The sequence below is a fragment of the Pyxicephalus adspersus genome, chromosome 8 (assembly GCF_032062135.1).
Source record: "Pyxicephalus adspersus chromosome 8, UCB_Pads_2.0, whole genome shotgun sequence".
Classification (NCBI taxonomy): Eukaryota; Metazoa; Chordata; class Amphibia; order Anura; family Pyxicephalidae; genus Pyxicephalus; species Pyxicephalus adspersus.
The window spans coordinates 25,465,038-25,487,964 of NC_092865.1; the positions used below are offsets into that span (position 1 = coordinate 25,465,038).

The 22,927-nt window shown below is 39.0% G+C and overlaps 1 protein-coding gene across 2 annotated transcripts in view; it reads left to right on the forward strand.

Moving 5' to 3' along the window:
• Positions 1 to 8,743: 8,743 nt before the first annotated feature.
• The window catches only part of TDRD5 (tudor domain containing 5), a 29,860-nt gene continuing 15,676 nt past the window's right edge, over positions 8,744 to 22,927 (forward strand). For both annotated transcript variants that reach the window (XM_072419823.1, XM_072419824.1), the window contains exons 1-7: positions 8,744 to 8,972; positions 9,416 to 9,799; positions 9,888 to 11,038; positions 11,897 to 11,980; positions 12,891 to 12,947; positions 19,930 to 20,086; positions 22,201 to 22,295. In XM_072419823.1, the coding sequence (XP_072275924.1) occupies positions 8,744 to 8,972; positions 9,416 to 9,799; positions 9,888 to 11,038; positions 11,897 to 11,980; positions 12,891 to 12,947; positions 19,930 to 20,086; positions 22,201 to 22,295 (2,157 nt within the window). The remainder of the gene's footprint in view (positions 8,973 to 9,415; positions 9,800 to 9,887; positions 11,039 to 11,896; positions 11,981 to 12,890; positions 12,948 to 19,929; positions 20,087 to 22,200; positions 22,296 to 22,927) is intronic.

Sequence of the window (22,927 nt, forward strand, 5' to 3'; positions counted from 1 at the left end):
GGGGGCAGAGCAAACTACTTATATGATGCCAGCAGGTGGGAGATATCAAGGACAGATACTAATGATGATGTGAAGTTAATTAACCTGTCTACTGTAAAGTAAAGAATAATTACTTCTTGTTTTCTGTGAATTGTAGGCAATGATTACTGGCACTTCTACTGAAGTTAACCACTACCCACAATGACTGGATTATTGCATATTAGAATTTACTTATGGTTTCCAAAATAAATTCTGTGTTTGGTGAATTTTCAGATATAATCATCAAAGCAATCACTTAATGGCTTTATGAGAAAAAAATGTAAGTAAGTATTTAGACCTTTTGCAACAACACTTGTAATAAGGGAAATTGCAACAAGGGAGCAAATCCCTCCCCTATACTATATATGTATAATTCTGTGCAGGAGCAGTAAATCTGTCAAAAAAGGACACAGACAGCAATAACAAAAGTAACTGATGGATAGACATTTAACATAACAATGGTAATATCTCAATACTTTGTATAGCAGATTATTAAAGAACACACATATAATTGTTTTACACAATACAATGGGAGGGTGAAGATGACTTGTGCCCCAGGCTAACAAACTGTGAATTTGTTACATTATCCAGATATTCAGACACTGAATAATAATAAAGTTACTATGAGGTTATATAAAACAGACAAGAAGGTATGTAGGGAGTGAGGGGTATGTAACACAATATGGGAAATAATTTTCAAGTATTTCCCTTCTAACCTAGTACACTGTGTAAAACATTCATGCCATTTGCTTTGGGGTGTTTACATTTTGTAGTATACCTAGGAGAAAGATGGTGGGTCATCTATCTAGTGTGGAGCCTGAGGCCTTAAGATTACTTTTAGCCAATCACAACCCTATTTTTTTTTAATACAGCATAACTGCCTTTAGTGTTTGAAGTACTCAGGTCATTCTGGGTCATTCATTAGTTAACAGTCGCATGTATATGAAAGGGAGAAGTTTAAATAGTTTGCTTGCAATTAAAAAGGTCTCAAACTTCTAACATTGTCTCCACCTAATATATCTAATATATATGCATGCCTTCTGCCTATTTTTACTAAACCTCTGTCATCTTCTAATGTAAAAATGTGGCAAAAAGATTTTCCAGATCCTGATATAGTGGAATGTATTATACAAGGTTATCAAACGGTAAGACAAAGTATGGTCAATGAGAATTGGAGGGAATCTCAGTTTATGCTACTGCACAGGGCCTACAAAGTGTTCAGACCCTCCATATCTGCCTCACAGCCTACATCATGGCATCTCCAATGCCCCAAGTGCAGCTGTTCAAATGCTTCTTTGTCACACCGGTTATGGTTTTTTCCCAGAGATCACTACATTTTGGTCTCAAATAATTAGGTTTATATCCAATGTAACTGGTCATACCGTACCATCCACTCCTGTTCTGTTGCTGTTTGGTTCCTGGGATGCCATAGACATAGATAATATACCTCGATCTGTACGAACTTGGGCTAATATCTGTCTTTTAGCTGCCAGGCGAACAATTATGCAAAACTGGATACAACCCCAACCCCCTGGCTTGGAACAAGTTATCTCCACCCTGAAGACCCTGTTCCACAGAGAGATGTTGCATGCTAAAATGCAAGGCGATGACTCTATTACTCGTTTCTGGACACACTGGTACAAGTTTTTGGTCTATGCCTTTACTGACTCGGACTGTACCTTGATTCTTGAAATGTTCAAATACTCTACATGGTATATCACCAATATATCTGGATGACTGTGTGATCGTTTGATGTTAACATTATGATATCAATAATGCTAAAATTCTGAGTGTTCCCTTTCCATTCCCCCTGTTTGTCCTCTCCCCCCTCCTTTTAGTTACAGTTGTATATGTATATGTATAAATGAAAATAAAAACAGTTTTCAAAAAAAAAAAAAAAAAGGTCGCAGCGAAGTCAGAGGTTATGGTCAGTTGTGTCAAGAGAATGCAATGTAAATGTAGAAAAACTGCATAGTTTATCCAAAAATAATGTTTGTCTTCTTTAAAACTTGCTTGGTATTCCATAGTTCAAAGAGTGGGTCCTGCAAAGTATACTCAACATCAGCATTATACTATATACCCCAAATGGGTCTGCAAGATTGCATTAGCAGCAGAATGCACTATACTTTTTTTTTACCCCTCTGGTACATGTTTTTATAACTGTGACCAAGTAAAATATCCTAGGGATCCATATACAATTGTTAGTGTAGAGGACTTTCTGAACTTGAAGCAGCGACTATGCTATGTGAAATTATCAGTTTGTATACACACTACAAATCATCAGGAGATGCAATCCACATGAATGCTATGTAAAATTTCATAACCTTACAATGCTGTAATTAAACAATTAAGCTGACAGAGGTGAACTTAATTCAATCTGTTGACTGCCAGCAGGTCTGTGTGTTGCTGATTTTGCAGTTTTCCACTATGAAGTAGTACAAGTGTAATTATTGTTCTATGTGGGCAGATCATTCCGGAGGAGTGTTCAGTAAATAATTCCTTTTAAATTAGATACTTGACCAGATCATAACCTTTGTCTGGGTGGAAAAATAGCCTAAAGTGTATCTAAACCCAAAACAATGAAATTTTAACATATTGCAGTTTATCTTTCCTTAAAATGGAATAAAAAAATAACACTTCTACAGTTGAAATGCCATTGAGCCCCCTGTGATCCTGGTCCAAATGGCTTTGTGCCGTCCCATCTTCCTTCTTCTTCCCAGTGCAGGCTGGACAATGGGCGCCGCCATCTTCTTTCCTCTTCTGGTGATGTCACCCAATCCCGCGATGTCCAGGCACAAGATTGGGTGATACACCTTTTTGTAAATGTAGAAAAAAGTGCCAGAGATGCTCATGCCAGGAGGGTCTCCCCTTCAGTCTTCACTGCCACAATGGTGAAGATGGAAGCAGAGCGATATTTCTCTTCTAAATAAAAATTAAAGAATAAAAAAACAATTTTTTTTATTATATAAAAGGGTTATCTAGGTTGCTTTAAATATAGTGACTTCATATGGTCTATTTTTAAAGCAGTGAATCTGACATTATCCAGTGGAGAATCATTCACTGCCATTTAAAATACATGGACGTGGAAGATTCCCTATCAGAGAATGTTTGGTTAATGTCAGATTACTTCTACTTCTTCTTAAAAATTAAATCCTCATTCATTTTATTTTTTGTTTTGTCATTATGATGGTAATCCTGTGAATAGCTTACTTCCTGCCCAGTCATATCTATGATAATATCACATACAATTATGTATCATTCATTTAATTTTATCAATGTGAGCATCCATGGCTACAGGTTGAATTTTAAACATGTCTGTCTTTATAATTGGACATAGTAGTAGTTTACACAAATAATTTACTCAATAAAAAAACTGTCCTTTGTTATTTCTTTTAAAATAACAGAAAACAGCAAGGCCAAGGAATTTCTGATTTACCCCTTATGCACCTATGTTGTCACCCCGTCACACGGGCTTCCAATAGACACTACAAGTGTCTGATTCAACATAAATTATTAGGCATGAATCCTGGCGCTATCACCATCAAGAAACCCACCTAGAGAAATGATATGCAATCATCAATGGGATGCATAAATATAGACAGTCAGTAGTTGCAAAGTTCACTTGAATAAGCTTGAATGTTACAACAAAAGCTGGTCTTGTTATGTTACTTTATCATATTTATTTTTTTTTTGCTTGTTGTTTTTATGGTGGACCCTTTTTTATCATAAGGACTGCTTTAAAGTGCACTAGTGCCCAAATAATGGGCAAAACATTATTTGTATCATCCCTGACCTCTTTATCTGCTTGGACATTGAAGTAACTCTCATATATCATCAGAGAGCCGAAAAAAGATCTATAGTTCTAATTTCAGTCAGTTTCTGACACTTTAGAAATACAATTAGAGGCCCAAGATACTTGCATATGAGAAATAGAGAAACGAAAAGAAGATCTTTGTTGTGAAGTAATGTCACCACATTGTTTGTAGATACAGAGGTACATGCAGATTTGTTTTAAAGCACTTCTTGTTTTACTTTAGTGTGCACAGTCTGGGCCACAGGTTCACCTAAAAACAGAAACCACAAACCCCTCGCTCCTACAAAGGACGATTTATAATGTATACTGCTATCCAGGACACACTGCAGTGTTTATGCAGCAACATGTTAGTATGACCATATTGCGATAAACCCTGCGTGTGATAGTAAAATAGAGTTTGAACCTAAACACAGTCTATATTGCTTATATATACTATACTTGTAGGCTTCAAACAAAGATTCTTGAACTACTGCAAGAAGTGAGACAATCACAGCAGCACACATTACCTCACACATGATACCCCTATACACTAGATACTCCTCTTTCTTTGTCCCTTCCTCCATATAGTGGCTCAAAGGTTAGCACTCTGGCCTTTAAAGTGCTAGGTCCGAAATTAGAGTCTCGGCTAGGACACTATCTGCATGGAGTTTGCAGGTTCCTGTGTTTGCATGGGTTTCCCGAGTACTCCCACATTCCAAATTGGTGCATTCCATGACAGAGTTTTGAGGGAAATACAAAGTGAGCGTCTTTCTGTCCCAGCTCTTCCCATGGAGCCCAGTGCTTCACAATGCAGGACACTGTTGGGTGCTGGAATGGACATGTCCTGGATTTGGGGGACACTGGGATCTTTATCCTATCCTGGAATATTCCCACAGGACAGAGCACTGTGTTGGCATGTATAAGAAAGGTGTGTAAGAATTAGGTCTTTATAATTCTATACAATCAAGGCTGTGTGTTACCATTGGCAAAAAAATGCCAATATTTCAAATGCTTTGCAGATGCAAAGAAGCTAACAAATATGTATAGCTATTCTTGTTGTTTATCTGAGGATTTTTTTTAATTAACCCTTTAATTATACTGAATTTATTAAACAGAATTGTAAAATTTGCTTTAGGCCTGCAATGTTTTTTTTTTTTTTGTACAACTTAGAATGTGTGCAACGTTAGAATGTGTGCAACTCAGCAATGGACTAGTAACACTTCTTCTTCTGGGCACTTTCCCTATTCATTAATATGAATTAGGTTTCACTTGCTGAAGCAAAATGGACATTTAATACCAAATTTTTAGGCAGCATGGTGGCTCAATGGTTAGCAGTCTGGCACTTTGCAGTGCTAGGTCCTAGGTTTGAATCTCAGCCAGGACACTATCTGCATGGAGTTTGCAGTTTCTACCCGTCTGTGTGTGTCAGTTTCCTCCCACATCCCAAACAGGTTAATTGGCTTCCCCATATAATTGACCATAGACTGTATTAAAGATATATGACTATGGCAGGGGCATTAGATTGTGAGCCCCTTTGAGGGACAGTTAGTGACATGACTTTGGACTTTGTACAGTTCTTTGTAATATGATGGTGCTACATAAATACTGGATAATAATTTGGCAACAATGTGGGTTATATTATTAGTGGGAACATAAGGCTGCATTAGCTTTAATGCAAACATTTTACATGCTGCTTATATGAAAACAACAGCAAAGGTAATCAAAGATTTTCTCCAAAAAGCAGCCATGTTTAAAATGACCCCAAAACTCGGCACCCTATTCCCTCCCTCAGAGTTCAGCTCTCAGTTTGCGCGGGTAGGTGGCATGTGACGTCAGAGGTTCCTCAATGATCTCTTCGCTTTGACAACCAGAGTGCTCCGCACTGCTCCCAGCGTCCGCCAGGCTCAACTGCAGCACCCCATACGGGTTTCGTTCTGCAAGAGTGCGCGGAGTGATCTTCGGTTTTGGGTTTGTGACTTCCACAGCGGAGTGATCTGCACCAGACAGATGGTGGTGTGTACACGTGGTGTAGGGGAGGTGAGTGAATGGATATATTGTGAAGGCTTTACATTGCTCTCAGATTACCACACTTCCATGGCTTCTTTATGTACATAGGGTGTCACACCTGATATCTGTACTCAGGCCTTACAGAACATACATATGCCTTTCTGGGGGCCCATTCACACCGGGGGAATCAGTTTTTAGTAGAATTTAAATGATAATGGGTGAAGAATTGCACCTGCTGCATTCTTTAGTACAATGCTACACATAGAATTAGGTTACTGTACATTCCATCATTCTTCAGAGGTGCATCTAAAATTTTATGACTATTGATAGATGCAGAACTGCATTAAAGTGTGTTTTCCCCCCTATCAGCTTGTAGTACAGTTTTATCTATTGATCTGTGGAAATATTTGGTGGTGTGGTAGTTGAATGCTCCTAATCAGCTGCCACATTAGTTGGAAGTTTGTTGCAATGGTTTGTGATTGCAGTTGCATCTGGCCACTCTTTAGCAGCAATAATTTGAATGCATTCAATTTTAGCAACAGCTTACAGCCCTTAAATGTGGTTTCAGTTGCTGCACAAGGACTTAGAAACATCCATGTACTTCCTAAAAGCATTTAACCGCAGCAAACCGCATGACACGGTGGTTGCGTACAGTTGTGATTGGCACAAAAACCGCGGGGTTTAACTGCACAATATTGAAGTGACCAACAGCAGTGATTGGCAACCATAAGTCTAAAAGGAGTCTTAAATCCTTCATCAGGATGGCAGGTGGGTGGAGGTGTGCAGAAAGGTATTGTTTTCTGCACCAAATGCAGGTCAGCGGGATCCAATTCACTTTTAGGCGAAGTTCAGACAAGAATAAAAGTGGTCTTTACCACTTCATGTCCCCTAATAGCTTCTTTAGTTGTTTGTAAACATCTTTTCATCCATATGCTTGGGGTTGCAAAACTGTGAAAATATTTTCACTATTTTTGTTTCCACATCTAGTTTACAGAGCCACCTAAAACCACAAAATTCCTAAAAAAGAACTTGCTAAAGCAGTTTAAATGCAAGTTTCTAGAGGTGTTTGGGTCCACAAGTCCCCCTTGGATACTGCATTTAGTGTCTGGGGGGGGGGGGGGGGATGCACAGCAATGCTGTCACATTTGAACACTCTAAAAGATAGAAAAAAGAAAACTTTTAAACTTACTTCAGGGTGCAATATGGATGAAAGTTCTGGGAAATCATTTGCAGTGGTAAACCCAGAATTTTTTTTAACCTGGGTGGTAGGAAATTGTAGGTGGGTGGCAGCCCCTGTATTGTGACCCATCTCATCTGTAACCTCTCAAAAACTTGCCGAGTGGTGCAGCCAGTTAAAAGAGTTTGGGGAGAACACTGATTTGACTTCCTTTACATTTTGTTTGGGCACAAATACTCCTAATGCAACATGTCCGTATTACAGGCCAAAACTGGCAGATGCAACCTTTTGCTGTTTTGCATTTGTTTTGTTTTCTGTAGAATGAATTTGGGCAGCACTGCTTTGAAATGCAAAGAGCAGGGGAGAAGTAACAACTTTGGCCTACAAGTCATTAAACGTTCATCCAAGGCAGTTTAGCAGAGATTAATATATATTTTTTTATACTTGTAGAGTCTGTTTTTTTGAAGCTATATCCTCTTTGTGTATTTTCCTTGATATGTGTTGATGTGTTTCCTTCTTTGGTTAAGTAATGTCTTTATTTAAAATCCTCATGAAAAAGATAACAAAACAAAAAAAATGTGAAAATAAGAGGAGTTTCTTGCAGTTGTCTATAACTTAACCGGTGGCTTTGTCACAATGGGAGTGTCCTCACTGAGAAGTTTGTGATGGGGGTTCTGTGACTAGAAGGTACTGTACTGAAGGGTGTCTGTCAGGAAGCCTGCGCTGGGGTAGTTCTTTAGTCAGGGAAAGGGGGAGGGGCTCTCATTGGTAAGCAGGTTTGGTGGAGGGGGTCTATCATTGGTGAGGGACCTTCACTGTCGGGGTCTGGCACTGGGGGTAAGGAGGTATCTGGCACTGGTGGGTTGGTTTGTATTTGGTGCTGGACCTGCACTGAGGAGGGGGTTTTGGGTATTTGAGGGGTTTCAGTGGTGGAGGTCTTCACTGAAGGGGTCTGTAATGAAGGAGTCTGTCACCATAAGGGTTTATCACTGAAGGGTTCTGTACTGAGAGGGTGCTCAATGAAGGGGTTTGTCACCGATTTGTGATAATGATAGCCCAATAAAATATTAGGCACCAACGCAGACAAGCCAGTCATGGACTGCTTTATCTGACACACATGCCTCCCGCAAAGCACAGTAGTATGTTACGAAGTGTTGTGGTGAGTTTCGATGGACATACAATAATCTGCTTTTTATTTGCCATTTCTGTTTGCTTGGGCTTGTTACTGTAAGGTTCATGTAGATACGATTGCCTTAATTTGATTTAAATATTTACATATATATATAAATATATATATACCAGAAGAAAAGTAAAAGAATATTTAGGGAAAACATTTTATTCAAGAAATTTCAAGGTTGCCAATGTGCAGGACACTCATTTGATCTACCCACTAAAGCACTAGTCAGAATGCATTAAAAAAAATAAAAATCTTTGCAGATTTCATCCATCTAGGAGCTGCTGTCAGTTCTGAGACACAGGAGAACGATTAGAATGAGCACATCCAGTACACTAAAGCTATTGCAATGGTTTTCTTCCCTGGTATGGCCTTTAATATGTTAAGCTTTGAGCTGTCCCCAAGCTTCTTAGTTATATATTTGTCTAAAGATGCACTAGTTTTGTTTTAGATTTTACATACTTTTGTCTCTAACATAATGGTGTTTTGTTTACATATGGCTATATGGGACTTCAGATTTTCGATATTCTGTGTGTGGAAATTTAACTACTTTTATTTTCTTCAGAAAACAGATATGGACAAATACCAAATGATAGAAAGGCTGAAAAAAGATCTACGCTCTTTGCTGATTGCCTCCAAACATGGGCTGAGCATCAAGGAGCTGGAACATGATTACCGCATGCTTGTTGGTTCGCCTCTTCCAGTGAAGTCTGTAGGCTATAGGTCAACCATGGAAATGGTTCAAGATATGGCCGATGTAGTAACAATTCAGACTAAAGCTGATGGCACAATAAACTTGACTGGTATGTATAAATTCATAAAGTAAGGTTCATTGGAGCAATAGTAGGGGTTTTTCTTTTTGTACATTAACAGCTGGCAACCCCCCCCCCCATTCCCATGCAGAATATTCAATTACGTTTCTATTCTATTTACAGATTTCTATTCTACAGATTTTCAGATGCATACTTTTTTGTCACTGCCCAGGGCTGATGAGTATTATCTGCTTCTGATCCAGCACTACCTCCAATAGTGTGCATCAACCTCTCCCATGAGAATTAAAAACCATAGTGTAGTGTACTTATTAAAGACCTGGTCCATCGTGACCATAATTGAGGCTAGCTATGAAACTTACGGAGGTTGCAAAATATATACATTTCCCGGGTTACTTTACGATAAAAGTTAGCTTTGGTGGACCCCAGGGCTTTTTACTTCTGTATGAGTTAAAACCCTGTCTTTATGTTTCAAGGTGTAGTTAATGAGGAAACAAAAGGTGTGGCGGAACTGGTATCCAGGCAGAAGAGCAGTAGTAAAGTGAAAACTACAAATAGGCGAGGTATCACAAAACCTCGTTACCATATGGACCTGGTGAGACGTGGTAGAATAGCTCCTGTTCTTCCAGCATCTTTGAAGAGTGAACTGCGAGACCTCCTCTCCATCTCTCCATTGTTGGTGTCCCAGCTAGAAACAGCCTTCTATAACCGCTTTGGACACAGTTTTCAATATACTCGTTATGGTTTTTACTCTTTATTAGAAGTTCTAGCATCGTTGTCTGATATGGTGAAAGTAACACAAACTAGAGCTGGTTCATTGCTGATGTTGAAGACTCCATATAATAACAACACATTTATTGGTAAGATGACACATTTATGGATTTGTTTTTAATTTGATTCTGTTTTTTTGCGTTAGTAGTTTAAACAGTACATTCTGCTATGTTCCAGGCTTGTCTTCAAAACCAGTGATTAATTGGTCATATTATCCAGTCACTCCTGTCGAGTCACCTGGCCCTTGTAGTATTTCTAGAGATAAAGAGCAGTATTCAAAAACAAAGCCATCGAAAGGAGTTTCTTTGTCAGCAACAACTTTTGCAACTTCACAGTTAACTGGCCCTACTGCAGCATCTTCTGCAACTGTGTCTTCTATTTTCCCCAAGCCAGCTTCCACTGCAACTGTGTCTTCTATTGGCCCCATGCCAGCTCCTACTGCAATTGTGTCTTCTATTGGCCCCAAGCCAGCTTCTACTGCAACTGTGTCTTCTGTTGGCCCCCAGCCAGCTTTTATTGCAACTGTGTCTTCTGTTAGCCCTAAGCCATCTTCTTCTCCAACTGTGTCTTCTATTGGCCCCAAGCCAGCATCTTCTAATGCAGTGTCATGTGCTGGTCCCAGACTGGAATCTTCTGCATCTGTACTGTTTACTGGTCCTAAACCAGCACCTTTTGCTACTGCACCATATGCTGCCCCCACGCCTACATCAGCTTCCGCAACAACAATGTCCAGTGGTCCTACACCATTGTTTTCTGCAACTTCACCATTCACTTGTTCTACCGCAAAATCTGCAGCTGCACCATCCACTGGCTCCACTCCAGCATCCTCTGCAACTGTTTTCTCTGTTAGCCCCAATCCAGGATCTTCTAAATCTGTGCTATCCCTTGGCTCCACCCCAGCATCTTCTGCCACTGATTTGTTTATTGACTTCAATGCATCTTCTAAAACTGTTCTAAAACCTGCAACTGTCCCAGCCTCTGCATATGTGATGCCCTCTGGCTCCAAACCAGCAACTTTTGCTATTGCTCCTTCCACTGGACCAACAATTCTGGATAAACTATTTCAGGCAGCAGAGGCTGAGTTTTATGCCAGTAAATCTAATAAAAATGTAAACAAGAACTTTAAAACTGGAGATTCAGCACTTATGGAAACAACTAAGTCCATGTCATGCTCTTTTCCTCCAGCTGAAATGCAGGACACTAGTGGCAATTTACTTGAGTCTTCCCCAGTTGTGGAAACTGCCACTGCTGAAATGACATGCTTGAGTACTGGTGACTCAAAAGTTAATAGAGTGAAACCTAGTATGGAATTTAGCCTGCACGAAAAGGTATCTTTATAGATTTATTTCTCTGAAATGTTCTTACTGTGTTTGTGTGTTACTGTGTTTACTATTTTTTTTTATCAATTCCCTGTTTTGTTTTTTAATCTATATTGTGCTTCTTGATGTATGCAAAGTCATTAATAGTAATCAAATTTTATTTGGAAGGCAGTGGTGCTGTGTATGAATAATATACATAATATTGTAACATGTCCAAAGCCCATTAGGACAGGTTCAAAATGTTTTTATGCAGCTTAGATGAAGGTAAAAAGTATGTTAAATACTTGTGAAGGAACTTTTATATCAAATGGTAGCTGAATTTAGCAGAAAGTATTGGAGCATCTTGTATCTGAAAGCATGGTGTATACCATTGGCAAAGCCTTCATACACTTCAGATACAAGAGGAGAGCTCCAATACTTCTATCAGTTTATATAAAAAAAGTTGAATCCACAGCTAACAAAAAAAACTATCAGTTGGGTACCTATCCTCAAGCCTAATTCCCCTCTTCAAAGATGATGCTGATGTTTAATGGAAATCTATTTTTTTTGCAGCAGACTTTTAGGAAAGATGTTTTTTTTCATAATGATAATCGCTGGTGTGACTAGAGTGTAAAATAAATTTTGGAATACATCACAGCAAAGTTATACATGTTAAAGTGTGGTTTCAGGTAAACATTACTTGCGAGTGCTTATTGAAAATGTTGGATTGGTCTTCTTAATCCTTCTGATAGAAAAAATAGATGGCTGATAATTCAGACTTGTGGTATACAGACAGTGGGGAAAACGGTGTAGACCGCTATAAATGGTTTTACGATTACTTTTTTGTGTACTAAATTGTAGAAAATAATATTCTCATTTTTCAAACAGCTAGATGAGAGCTTGAGGTTGTGTTTGTCACAGAAGAATGCAGGCAGTGTCCTTAGCCCTGAACTACGACAGCAGATAAAAAACGTAAGTTGTCTGTGTCCACAAAAGTAGCAGGCTGCTGAAAAGTGCTGAAGGCCACATCTACCATTGCTTTTTGTTTGTAAATATTTCCTTCAGATTGTGTGCGGCTATAGGGCTTTTTCTTTTTTTCATTTGTCAAGGGGGTGATTAAAAATTAACCATAATATACATTTTTTTATTATGATGGGGAAAGCTATACGTTTTCAAGAATCTATTTATGACAAGTTGCAAGAAGGCTCATATCTTTCCAAATTTCAATGTAATTTAATGGCAGACCTTTTTAGATTTCTTGATATTTTTCTGTTAACAAATTTCCCTCTAAAGCTAGCAGGGCTGCTATGCCAATGATTATACACAGAATACCTCACTATTTGTACATTTCACAATATGCAATTTTAATGACCAAACAATTTTCCCAGAATAATTAAAGTGGAGTTACAGTGCCACTTTAAAAATTTGGCACCAGGCAGGGCTTTTTGTGCACTAATGATCTTACCTCCCTGGTCTCTTCCCATCCCATCTCAGATCAATGATGATTGTCTGGTTACCTGGAACATCCCAGCTTCCCATGCGGATGCTGGGACATAATGAACTCCCGCACACCCACCAGTCAAGATTGAAAATCAGAATGCGGAGGCGATACACAGGGTTTAGTTCCACTTTAGTCTGTTCTTTGACAAACTGCAATCCCAACTTTAGGCAACACCCAGACAAGATACCTAGTTTTTTTGCATCTTAAAAAAAAATGCATATTTACTGAAAACCGAGATCCACTAGCATGTTAGTTTAGTTTATAAATGATCTGATTGTGTACTTCTCATGTACGTATACTTTACAAATTAAACTGTGCTTGAGCTAAGCAATTTAACTAGGCCTGACACATCCCTGTATAACAATATGCATTATTTACCAGGTTGTTAACAGATATGCAGAAGGACTATCCATTTCAAAGCTCTCCGATTTGTATAAGGTAATTTCCTGTATGTGTGTGTTTATTGGATTATAATATGTAATTGAATTTATATATATATATGTTTACAGAAGCACAACTGAGTATTTTAAATACAAAATCCCATGTTGTTTAAGTTAGTTTTCCATCAGACCTAGGTTTAAGGTGAATATTGACTTCTTGGTCTGTTCAGTCTCTTTAATTGTAATTAATTGATCCAGTAGAAATGTCTACATTCAGGAGCATAATATTGAGAAAATCTCCTCTGTGTCCTCTCTTTACCATCTTATGGACATTCCAAGTGTATTCTACCATTTGGTAATGTCAGTTGGTTTTGGACATTATGCAGTAGAGAGTTTTTTCATTCTGAATCATGTTAGGATTTTTTGGGAATTTGTGTCTCCTGTAGGGAGATTTCCCTCACTTAGTTGGGACAGGATGGAAAATTTCTCCAATGTGGAAACAGACTGAAACAAAAGACATTTTTTGCTAGTACATTGCAACCACTTTTTCTACCTTACATTAAACAGGTTATTTATTTTCTTATTATCACTTTGAGTTGCCAGACACAATAAAGACTAGTGATGTATGCCTTCTGATGTAAAAATACATTTCATGTAATGGGGCTGATTTTACTAAAGCAAGTAGATTGTGGGGGTGTGGCCTGGGTGGCGCTGGGTGAAGACGTGCACTAGAGAGCTCCTGTTCCGACCTGCCACCGAATCTGCTGGCTTTTATGTTGGCTTTAAGGATGGCTTTTACAGGCAGAACATGGGCAAGCAGAAGAAGCTCAAGTCTTCCTCCACTCCGGGTTACAGTCTTCAGAACACCCAGCAGCCTAATCCTCTCCCAGGTCCTCTCTCTGCTGGAATCCCCAGCAACTCTACGATCAAGCCAGCTGCTCCATGGCACAAACAGAAGGGTATTTTCAACAAACACCGTCAATACTAAAAGGTATGGCTTCCCCCTCTTATAAATTAATGATGTGAAAGAAACTTTCAGGGTAGAGATTCATTCCCTCCGTACTAACTTTCACCACCTGGCAGGCAAAGTTGATACTGTGGATGATGACCTGCAATTAACCAAGGCCCTGGTTAGTCAACTGGAGGGACACATCACCTCACAAGCTACTTCTATAAGCGACTTACAGTCCCAACTTGAAGTTATAGATAACAAAAGCCGCAGAAACCATATTAGGATTCGTGGTCTCCCTGAAGCTACCCAATCTACTGATTTACAAGCAGTCTCTCAAACCATTTTTAACAACATACTGGGTCGACCACATTCTGAAGCTATTCCACTAGACTGGGTACGTAGAGCTCCTGGCCCTCCGTCTAGACCCAGAGATGTTATTTGCCAAGTAAATGATTGCTTTATTAAGGAAGAAATCGTGCGTATAGCCAGAAATATGCGCACAATTGATTTTGATGGGGCTACTTTACACTTCTACCCAAACATCCCCTGGTCCACCTTGCAACCTAGACGGGTCCTACAGCCTCTCCTTACATTATTAGGGGATGCATCTATACCCTAGCGCTGGGGTTTTCCTTTTAGCTTGACAGCGCACATTGACGGTCAGTCACATTACAATATCCGAAGGACCTCCCGCATTTTTGCAATACCCTTGAAATTCCACACCCCAATATTTCAGGCTGGGATCCCCTTTCAGCTTTTAACACGGTCCCCTCGGACTTTCAAGTAGTCCAACCTAAGAGGAGAAGACAACGACCAGAATCCACTCACTCGTCCCCGGAAAACAAAGGCAGTAGATGTGAGACACCGTGACAAAGTGCTTCTCACTAACCCAAGATGTTTTCATGCATTTTTTTTTTTTGCCTCGATACCTGAAAACGATGACTAGGCCTCAATCTACAGACTGTCCTTGACCGTAAACACCATATTGGCCATCCATCTGACAGGCAATATTCTTTCTATTCCCCTGTACATAAAACTCACATACGCATTGACTATTTTTTTGCTCCCATAACTTGGTCAGACCATGCTCCTTCTACTTTAACAGCTGACTGTGAGTCCCTTTGTAGAAGGAAATGTCACTGACGTTTGAACGACTATCTTTTGAAATATAGTCCAACTAAATTAGTCTTGCAGGACACTCTGATAAATTATTTCAGAGACAATATACATTCAGTCTCGCAGGCTTCTACGTTATGGGAGGCTCATAAGGCAGTGATCGGGACAATGTATAGCAGAATCTTCCAAACTTAAGAAGAGTAAAAACACACCAGCGCACTCTTCTTATGAATGATTTAAACAAATATGAGCAGGCTCTTTACGCAGCCCTTAAAATCCCACATCTTAAATGATTGAAAACTATTCGGCACCAACTTAGAACGCTAGAATGAAGCGGTTGCTGCTCTACCTTAGACAGAAATACTATGATAAGGGCAATAAATCCGATAAATTTTTAACCCAACGGGTTAGAGATCAAACTTCTAAAACTATTCCGATGTCCCTGCGTTATAGTTCCGGGGCCCTCTAACATGACCCGGAGGTTATAGCCAAAATATTTGGGAACTACTATTCTGCCCTATACTCCACTGTACATGAAACACAGAAGGAAGCTTCTTCCCTGTTTCCCCGATTATAAGGCACTGTCTTATATTTTTTGAAATGCCAAAATATGCCCTAGGTCTTATTTTAAGGGGGATGTCTTATTTTTCCATGAAGAAGACTTCAGTACACATTTATTGTTGAAAGTCACTCATGATCACTCATGTGCCATTGATTGTCCCCTTCTGATCACTCATGTGCCATTCATAGGGTATTCCCCTTCTGATCACTCATGTTCCATTGATTGTCCCCTTCTGATCACTCATGTGCCATTCATAGGGTATTCCCCTTCTGATCACTCATGTTCCATTGATTGTCCCCTTCTGATCACTCATGTGCCATTCATATGGTATTCCCCTTCTGATCACTCATGTGCCGTTCATATTCCTCTTCTGATCACTCTATGCCATTGACTGTCCCCTTCTGATCACTCTATGCCATTGACTGTCCCCTTCTGTTCACTTACCGGTACTTAAGTGTAACTCCGTTAGGGCAGGGATCAGCAGCTTGCTTCCTGGTTCAGAATCGCGGGGGCGCCGGCTTCTTACTTTCCGTTTGGCTGTGCACTGCAGCCAGGAGGAGACACACACTGCAGCCAGCATCGACGAGAAGTGCCTTTTTTTAATTATTTTTTCAAAAATCGGGGGTGGCTTATTTATTGGGGATGGCTTATAGTCGGGGAAACACGGTTCTACGCTATCTGCCCGGATAAGTAACTATCTTCGTGATTGTGCCTTCCCTGTCCTAGAGCACTCCGTGGTACAGGCTCTTAACAAAGAGATAACGGGAGGAAATATTGGCAACAATGTTCGGCTCCCCCCATCATAAGGCGCGGGGCACCAAGGGTTTTTCATATAGTTAATATAAAGCATATGGCGCTATTCTGTCACCGCATTTGACTGACCTATATACAGTTTTCTACAGGGGTCCCTGATTCCTAAATCAATGCTGCACTCCTTCATATTGGCGTTTCCCAAGCCGGATAAGGACCCCCAGAACCCTTCCAGTTATCGCCTAATAGCACTGCTTAATACTGATTTAAAAATTTTTACACGCATACTTGCTACCCGCCTAGGACAATATTTACCTAATATTGCAGCTAAGGATCAGGTGGGTTTTATCACAGCTTGCCAAGCGGGCAACAATACTAAGAGAACGATTGATGTATTTGATGCACTTTAATCAAATGGACACTGGTGGGGTGGTCCTCAGCCTTGACGCGGAGAAAGCCTTTGACCTCCTTAGCTGGCCCTTTATGATAAAAGTACTAAGATGGGTAGGTTTAACTGGACCCTTTCTAAATGTGATTTCAGCTCTTTTTTAATCCTACAGCTGAAGTTAAATTCTCACATGCTAATTCCTCAAGGTTTCAAATTAGAAATGGTACCAGACAGGGGTGCCCCTTCTCTCCACTACTTTTTGTCCTATGTATAGAACCCCTTGCAGCCACGATTCGGAAGCACCCTGATATTATAGGGGTCCCTAGTAAAACAAAGCATTTCACAATAGCACTGTACCCTGATGATGTACTCCTGACACTGACCAATCATTTAATAACACTACCCAATTTACATAACGTATTGGATGAGTATGGCACCCTCTCGGTATAACATAAATTCGACCAAAACAGAGGCCTTGCCAATCAACCTACCAGAACCCATGGTAGAGCAACATAAAGGTCTTTACCCTTATAATTGGAAGGTGCATTAAATATCTGGGAATTTATTTACCTCCTGCATGTGCCGCATGCTGTTTAAGAGTAACTATATCCCTTTGCTCCAGGAAGTCTTTTCCCTTTTTAAGAAAAGGAAAACATTACCGATTCTTTTTTTTTGTCGAATTGCTCTGGTTAAAGTGTCTATTTCACCAAAATTTTATTATTTGTTCTCAACTCTTTTAGTACCATTCTCCCTGAATACGCTTAAAAGACTGCAGGCCTCAGTATTTGATTTTTTTGGGGATATAAAAAACGCAGACTCCCTAAAACAGTGATGTGCTCCCTTCGTAAGGTGGGAGGCTTGGGAGTTCCAGACTTTTACTAAGTACTATTTCGCTACACATCTTAGACTTCTGGCCTCCTGGACAACCCTATATTCTTTTAATCAATGGACGGTACTGGAGAAACTGTGAATTGCTCCCATTCACCCGAATTCCATGCTCTGGAGTACTTCCTTTAAGGCTCCAGAAAATTTACTGTTAGCTCCAATGCAGTTCACGAAGCAGATATGGTCTCACTGTAAATCTCGATTCAAGTTGACATTTGAGTCTTCCCTCCTTACATCCTTTCTTTACACCCCGGAAATTCCGGATAGTACAACACACTCCATGGCTCGTCCTTGGCATGAGGGCCTGCTGTTTCACTATGGTCAAACAGTGCACCCATGTACAAGAAGGCTCCTATCATATCTTCAGAAATTTAAAGTTCCGGGCATCTCTTTTTATAGTTATCTACAAATTTGGCATTATGCCCAGTCTCTAACAAAGGACCTTGTTTCCCCAACCTAATTCTTTTGAGAAGTGGTGTATAGGCAGACATTCTCAGAAGGGTTTAAATTCGTGAATCTACCAGGTCCATCATTTAGACTCCCAACTCCCCAGTAGGCACACATACCTATATGCGTAAATGGGAACAGATCCTGGAGAGAACCCTGCCGGAAGACATTTGGAGAATACTCTGGCAGCAAGTTCAGAAAAGTTCATTGTGCACTATATATAAGGAAAATGCTTATAAAATAATAATGCACTGGTACTTCACTCTGGAGGTCCTTCACAGGATGTTTCCAGATGCAAGCAATCTCTGCTGGAGGTGTGGCTCTGATATTGGTACCCTACACCATATTTTTTGGTTCTGCTCACATGTTTCCTCCTATTGGAGAATGGTAATGATCTGCTGGCGGAGATATTTGAAAAAATAGTAAGTGTGGATATACTGACCCATTTACTGGGGCTCCCTATTTGTGATTTAGCGAAACCCATAAACGTTTAATGGCTCATATTTTAACGGCAGCCAGATGTCTTCTTTCCAGATATTAAAAGTCCATGGGCTCCATGGGAACAATATGTTTCTACCCATCCTGGTCTATTTAATTGGGGATGGTACCTGAATACACCCAACTCTGTGTAAAATTAGTAATTACAAAGTCACCATCCCATTGGAATATATCTCTCTGACTGTTGCTATATGAATGCTTTAAACTATCGGTTTATGCAACAAGCCTCTTACCTCTGCCTAAAATATCCTTTATAGATATTAGTTGGAAGGGGCTACTATACATATTGTTAAATGAACTTGGTTCTTCTGTTTGTTCAGGAAGTAGGTTGCGCACCTGCTACCTGATTTCCATGACAAGTATTTTGTTATTTTTGAATAATTTGTTAAAATACTAATAGTGGTATTTATTGGTTTGGAAACGCTAATGGATATAGTTCATTTGATAATACGGTGTACTTAATGGTATATGCTCTACACTGTCTGTTTTGTTACTTTTTTCCTCCACCTTTTTTTTTTCTGTAAAAACCAATAAAAATTTAATTTGAAAACAAAATACATTTCATGTAATTTCATGGTACAACAAATGAAAGAATCACAGAGAAAGGAGGGTTTTGTGGCTAGAGATCATCAATAAATTATAATTATGTATTCAATAGTACTATCCACGTACATAATTACAAAAGTATGAAATACTCGCAACCTTGTTAGTCTTTTGAAGTAATATGCTGACACGTTTTGCCCTAAATGGCTTCCTCGGGGGTGATACTTTGATACACAGTCTATATAAATTGATAGGTAGGTAATATGTAGGAACCACATGTGTGTGTGTGTATATATATATCCTCAATGTATAACATACGTTGCATTGTAGGTATGACATTTGTATGTACACAATACATTATTAAAGTCAAGATCAATATACTAGATCAACAACTTTGGTCCAATAAAAGGTTCAAAACATACATTAAAGTTCCATTTAGAGAATCAAAACATCAGAAAATAAATATTAAATGATATGTTAGGTGGTATTCATTCTGCCTCAAATCCGCTAAGGTGTGTGACGTTCTCATAGTATACACCTTCATCAGAGGTGTTTCACATATGTACATAATGAGGTAAGTGTTTCTGCTACATATTTTTAGGTCCCCATTGGTAAGATTACCAGTATGTGAGTTGCGTATACCATTAAAAGATGTATAAAGATATAAGGGTAAATAAAGTTCATTTACTTATGTGTGAGACATTGGATAATTATAATATATTGATGCTCTCTAGCCACAAACCCCTCCTTTCTCTGTCATTCTTTTATTTGTTGCACCATTAATCTAAGGGGCGGCTACCAATTACAACTTAAAATAACCTAAATATAGAGACCGAGGCACAACACCAGATAATGTAATTTCATGTTTTGTTTTCCTATGCATTGATGCCTCATTTTAGCAACATATTGGAAAGAATTTGCCATTCAGAGAACTGGGATTTATGTCTGTAGTGGATATGGTCGGATCACTGGGAGATACGCTTCATTTGGAAAACACAAAGGATGGAGATTGGCTTCTCTTTGATGCTGAAAAAAATTGCAAACAAAATGTGACTGGTGAGTGATGTCTGTATTTTTCTGTTGTAGTAAAATGAAAAACAATGTATTGTCATTGAGACATTTAGCTTCAAATTATACCATTATTTCGTAGCAAGGTTTGCTGATAAAAAAAACAAAAAACAAATCTGACATATTTTTAAATTATTTCTTAGTGCTGCAACAGTTGTGTAAAAGAGAAGAAAATTATTTTATCATATTGACATTTTCTTACTAATGAAACCCGATAAAACACTACAGTTTTATTTACTAGTATTGTCATCCTGTAGAGAAAAAGACATTTCATGTAAAAGTGCCATGAAATTTCTGTTGACTTCTAGTGAGGGTGAATGACAATCATCTTTCATTAACCACCTCAGCGTTACACTGAGGTCTAGATTTCTGTACCAAAAGTGATCCACTGTTTTTCATGAAATTTTTTTCTGGAGAGATCGGCGGACGATGATCGATGGAGGACGACGCTGGATGAGCACAGGGGGACCAGGTAAGTAAGCATGTACAAAATCTCGGGCTTAACCATCCTTGCAGTTTTTTTTTGCCCGAGCGAAGGTCGGGCTTAACTGCAAGGAGGTTAATGTAAATCTTTCTGATAGTAAATATTGTGGCAACCTTATAATGTGCTCCACCCAATATTTAACATTGTTGTTTTCAACTCAGAATACATGTAATAAACAGAGCTGTTACTAATTTGTGGCTTTTTGGTAAAGATAAACAGCTATGCTCCACATTTATCCATTTTCTTTGATTGTCACTGGAAAGGTTGGTTTGTCTTTGATGTGCAAGCTGTGATTCACATTTTCTATGATGTACTGAATTCAAGATGGTGGACCATGATGGGAATTACTGTGTATTTGGAGACAGATCAGAGCAGAAATTGTGCTCATATATTATGCACTAAAGTTGTTAATAAGCTGGACAGTTCTTATTTGTCACAGATTTACATACGTGCCCATTCACACCAAGATGATCAATAGTTTTGCATTAAAGGCACACTGGGACTGTTTATTTAAAGCGCTCCAAGACTGGGGAAGATAGACTATCATGGGAAAACCTGTGTGATCCCACAGACCTGGAATAGATTTTCTAAAAATCTTTTGCTATTAGCTGGCAAATGTTTTCTGTTCTGGAACTGATCGAAAACTGTTCCAGGTTTGCTCCCATGGTAATCTATCTTTCGTAGTCTAAAAGAGTTTTTTTGAAGCTAGTTAAATAAATGAATAAAGATGGTTTTAAAATCATATTGGATGAATGTTTAGTAATTCAGTTCAATGCTCAGTATAGCATTGTGTGGGTACATTGGGGTACATTCAATATGAATGACTGTGAAAAGAACAAACCCAAATGGGTGAAAAAAAAAGGTTTGCCTTAAACACAAAAGGGTCTATTTATACATTCTTTTACCCAACACCCACACATTGCATTCAGGTAGAAAGTGTGAAGCAGATGAAAGGTGGGTAAACAATTATAAATGGACCCATGTGTGTCCATGAAAATACCAGCTGTTTTAGCCTTGTGACAGCAGGTCTAAGTCTGCCTAACCTCCAGTGATGCAATGAATCCAAACTCGCTCAATGGCACTGCCATTTACACAAGGTTTCTTCTGTGTGACTTCTGGTCTTTTGATTTACTGCTTCAGAATATCGCATATTGTCCAGATTGTAAACTATTCTGCTCATGTACAGCCCAGGGTACTTTTTTTAAATTGCAAACAGAGACCGGAGGGAACCCTTTATTGCAGCATAGAAATGTCTCTTGCAATAAGTAACCTGACCACATATATTTTTGTATGCAACTTGTAGTTCTGCTGTAAAACTTGTTTTTATAATTTTATAATCATATATTAATCTAGAGCGGTAGCTTTTCTTAATCACTACAATTGATGTATAAATTCTTCCAGAACTACTGGATAGCAGTAATTCAGTGAATCAGTTTATTGGGGGCACAGAGGCCTGTGTGGTGTCTATAATTATTGCATTGACAGGCCAATCTGATGTGTCCCATTCTTCATCCTGCATTGTGTTCAGATGTTGTACAATTTGCAGTTATCAGACTTTCCATTTGTAGTATGACATTTAGTCTGAACTTTTCTTGCTGAATTATTTTTTTTCTTTAAGGCGAGCATTTCAATAGATTGGATTCATCTACAGAAACGCTGGAACTCGCAAAGCCACTGGTCATCAAAATCTCTTCAGATGAAGGAAAGCAATTGGTATTGTTTTGGTTGTGCATCGGCTTTTTGTTTTCATTCTGACTTCTGTTGAGGTCATGATTGTGTTTGTCGTAATTTTCAGTGCATTACATTGTATGAAAACCTCAACTAATGCCACTTGAGGCATCTAATAAGTGCAATACAATTAGGGTAAAACTGCTAGAAATGTTTTGAGCTAGTAATATGCTGCACGCTCCCTGTGCTGCAATCTGATCTGTTACCATTGTTCTTATTTCTCTTTCTGGACTACAGAAAACCTCCTTTTTTTTATTAAGATAATGGGGAGGGGTTTTCTGTAGTCTTGTGCAATGGTTAAAATAACCCTATATATAATCATGCAGTGGGTGTTGCATGGAGTGAGTGTTGTCACCCTAGGTTAGGCAGCGTATTACTTGGGGGGGGGGGGGGGGGGTCACTGCAGCCACCACATCTAGTGACTGGTAAGCCACAAAATATTATATCTTTGGTTTTTTTGGGCAAAAAGTTGTGTAGATATGTTGCAGTACATTCAATATGAACGCATGTGAAAAAGAACAAACCTGATTGGTTGAAAACAAAGGTTTTCTTTAACCACCTGAGCGTTACACTGATTTCTAGATTTCTGTTCCAAAAGCGTCACAGGTTTTCATGAA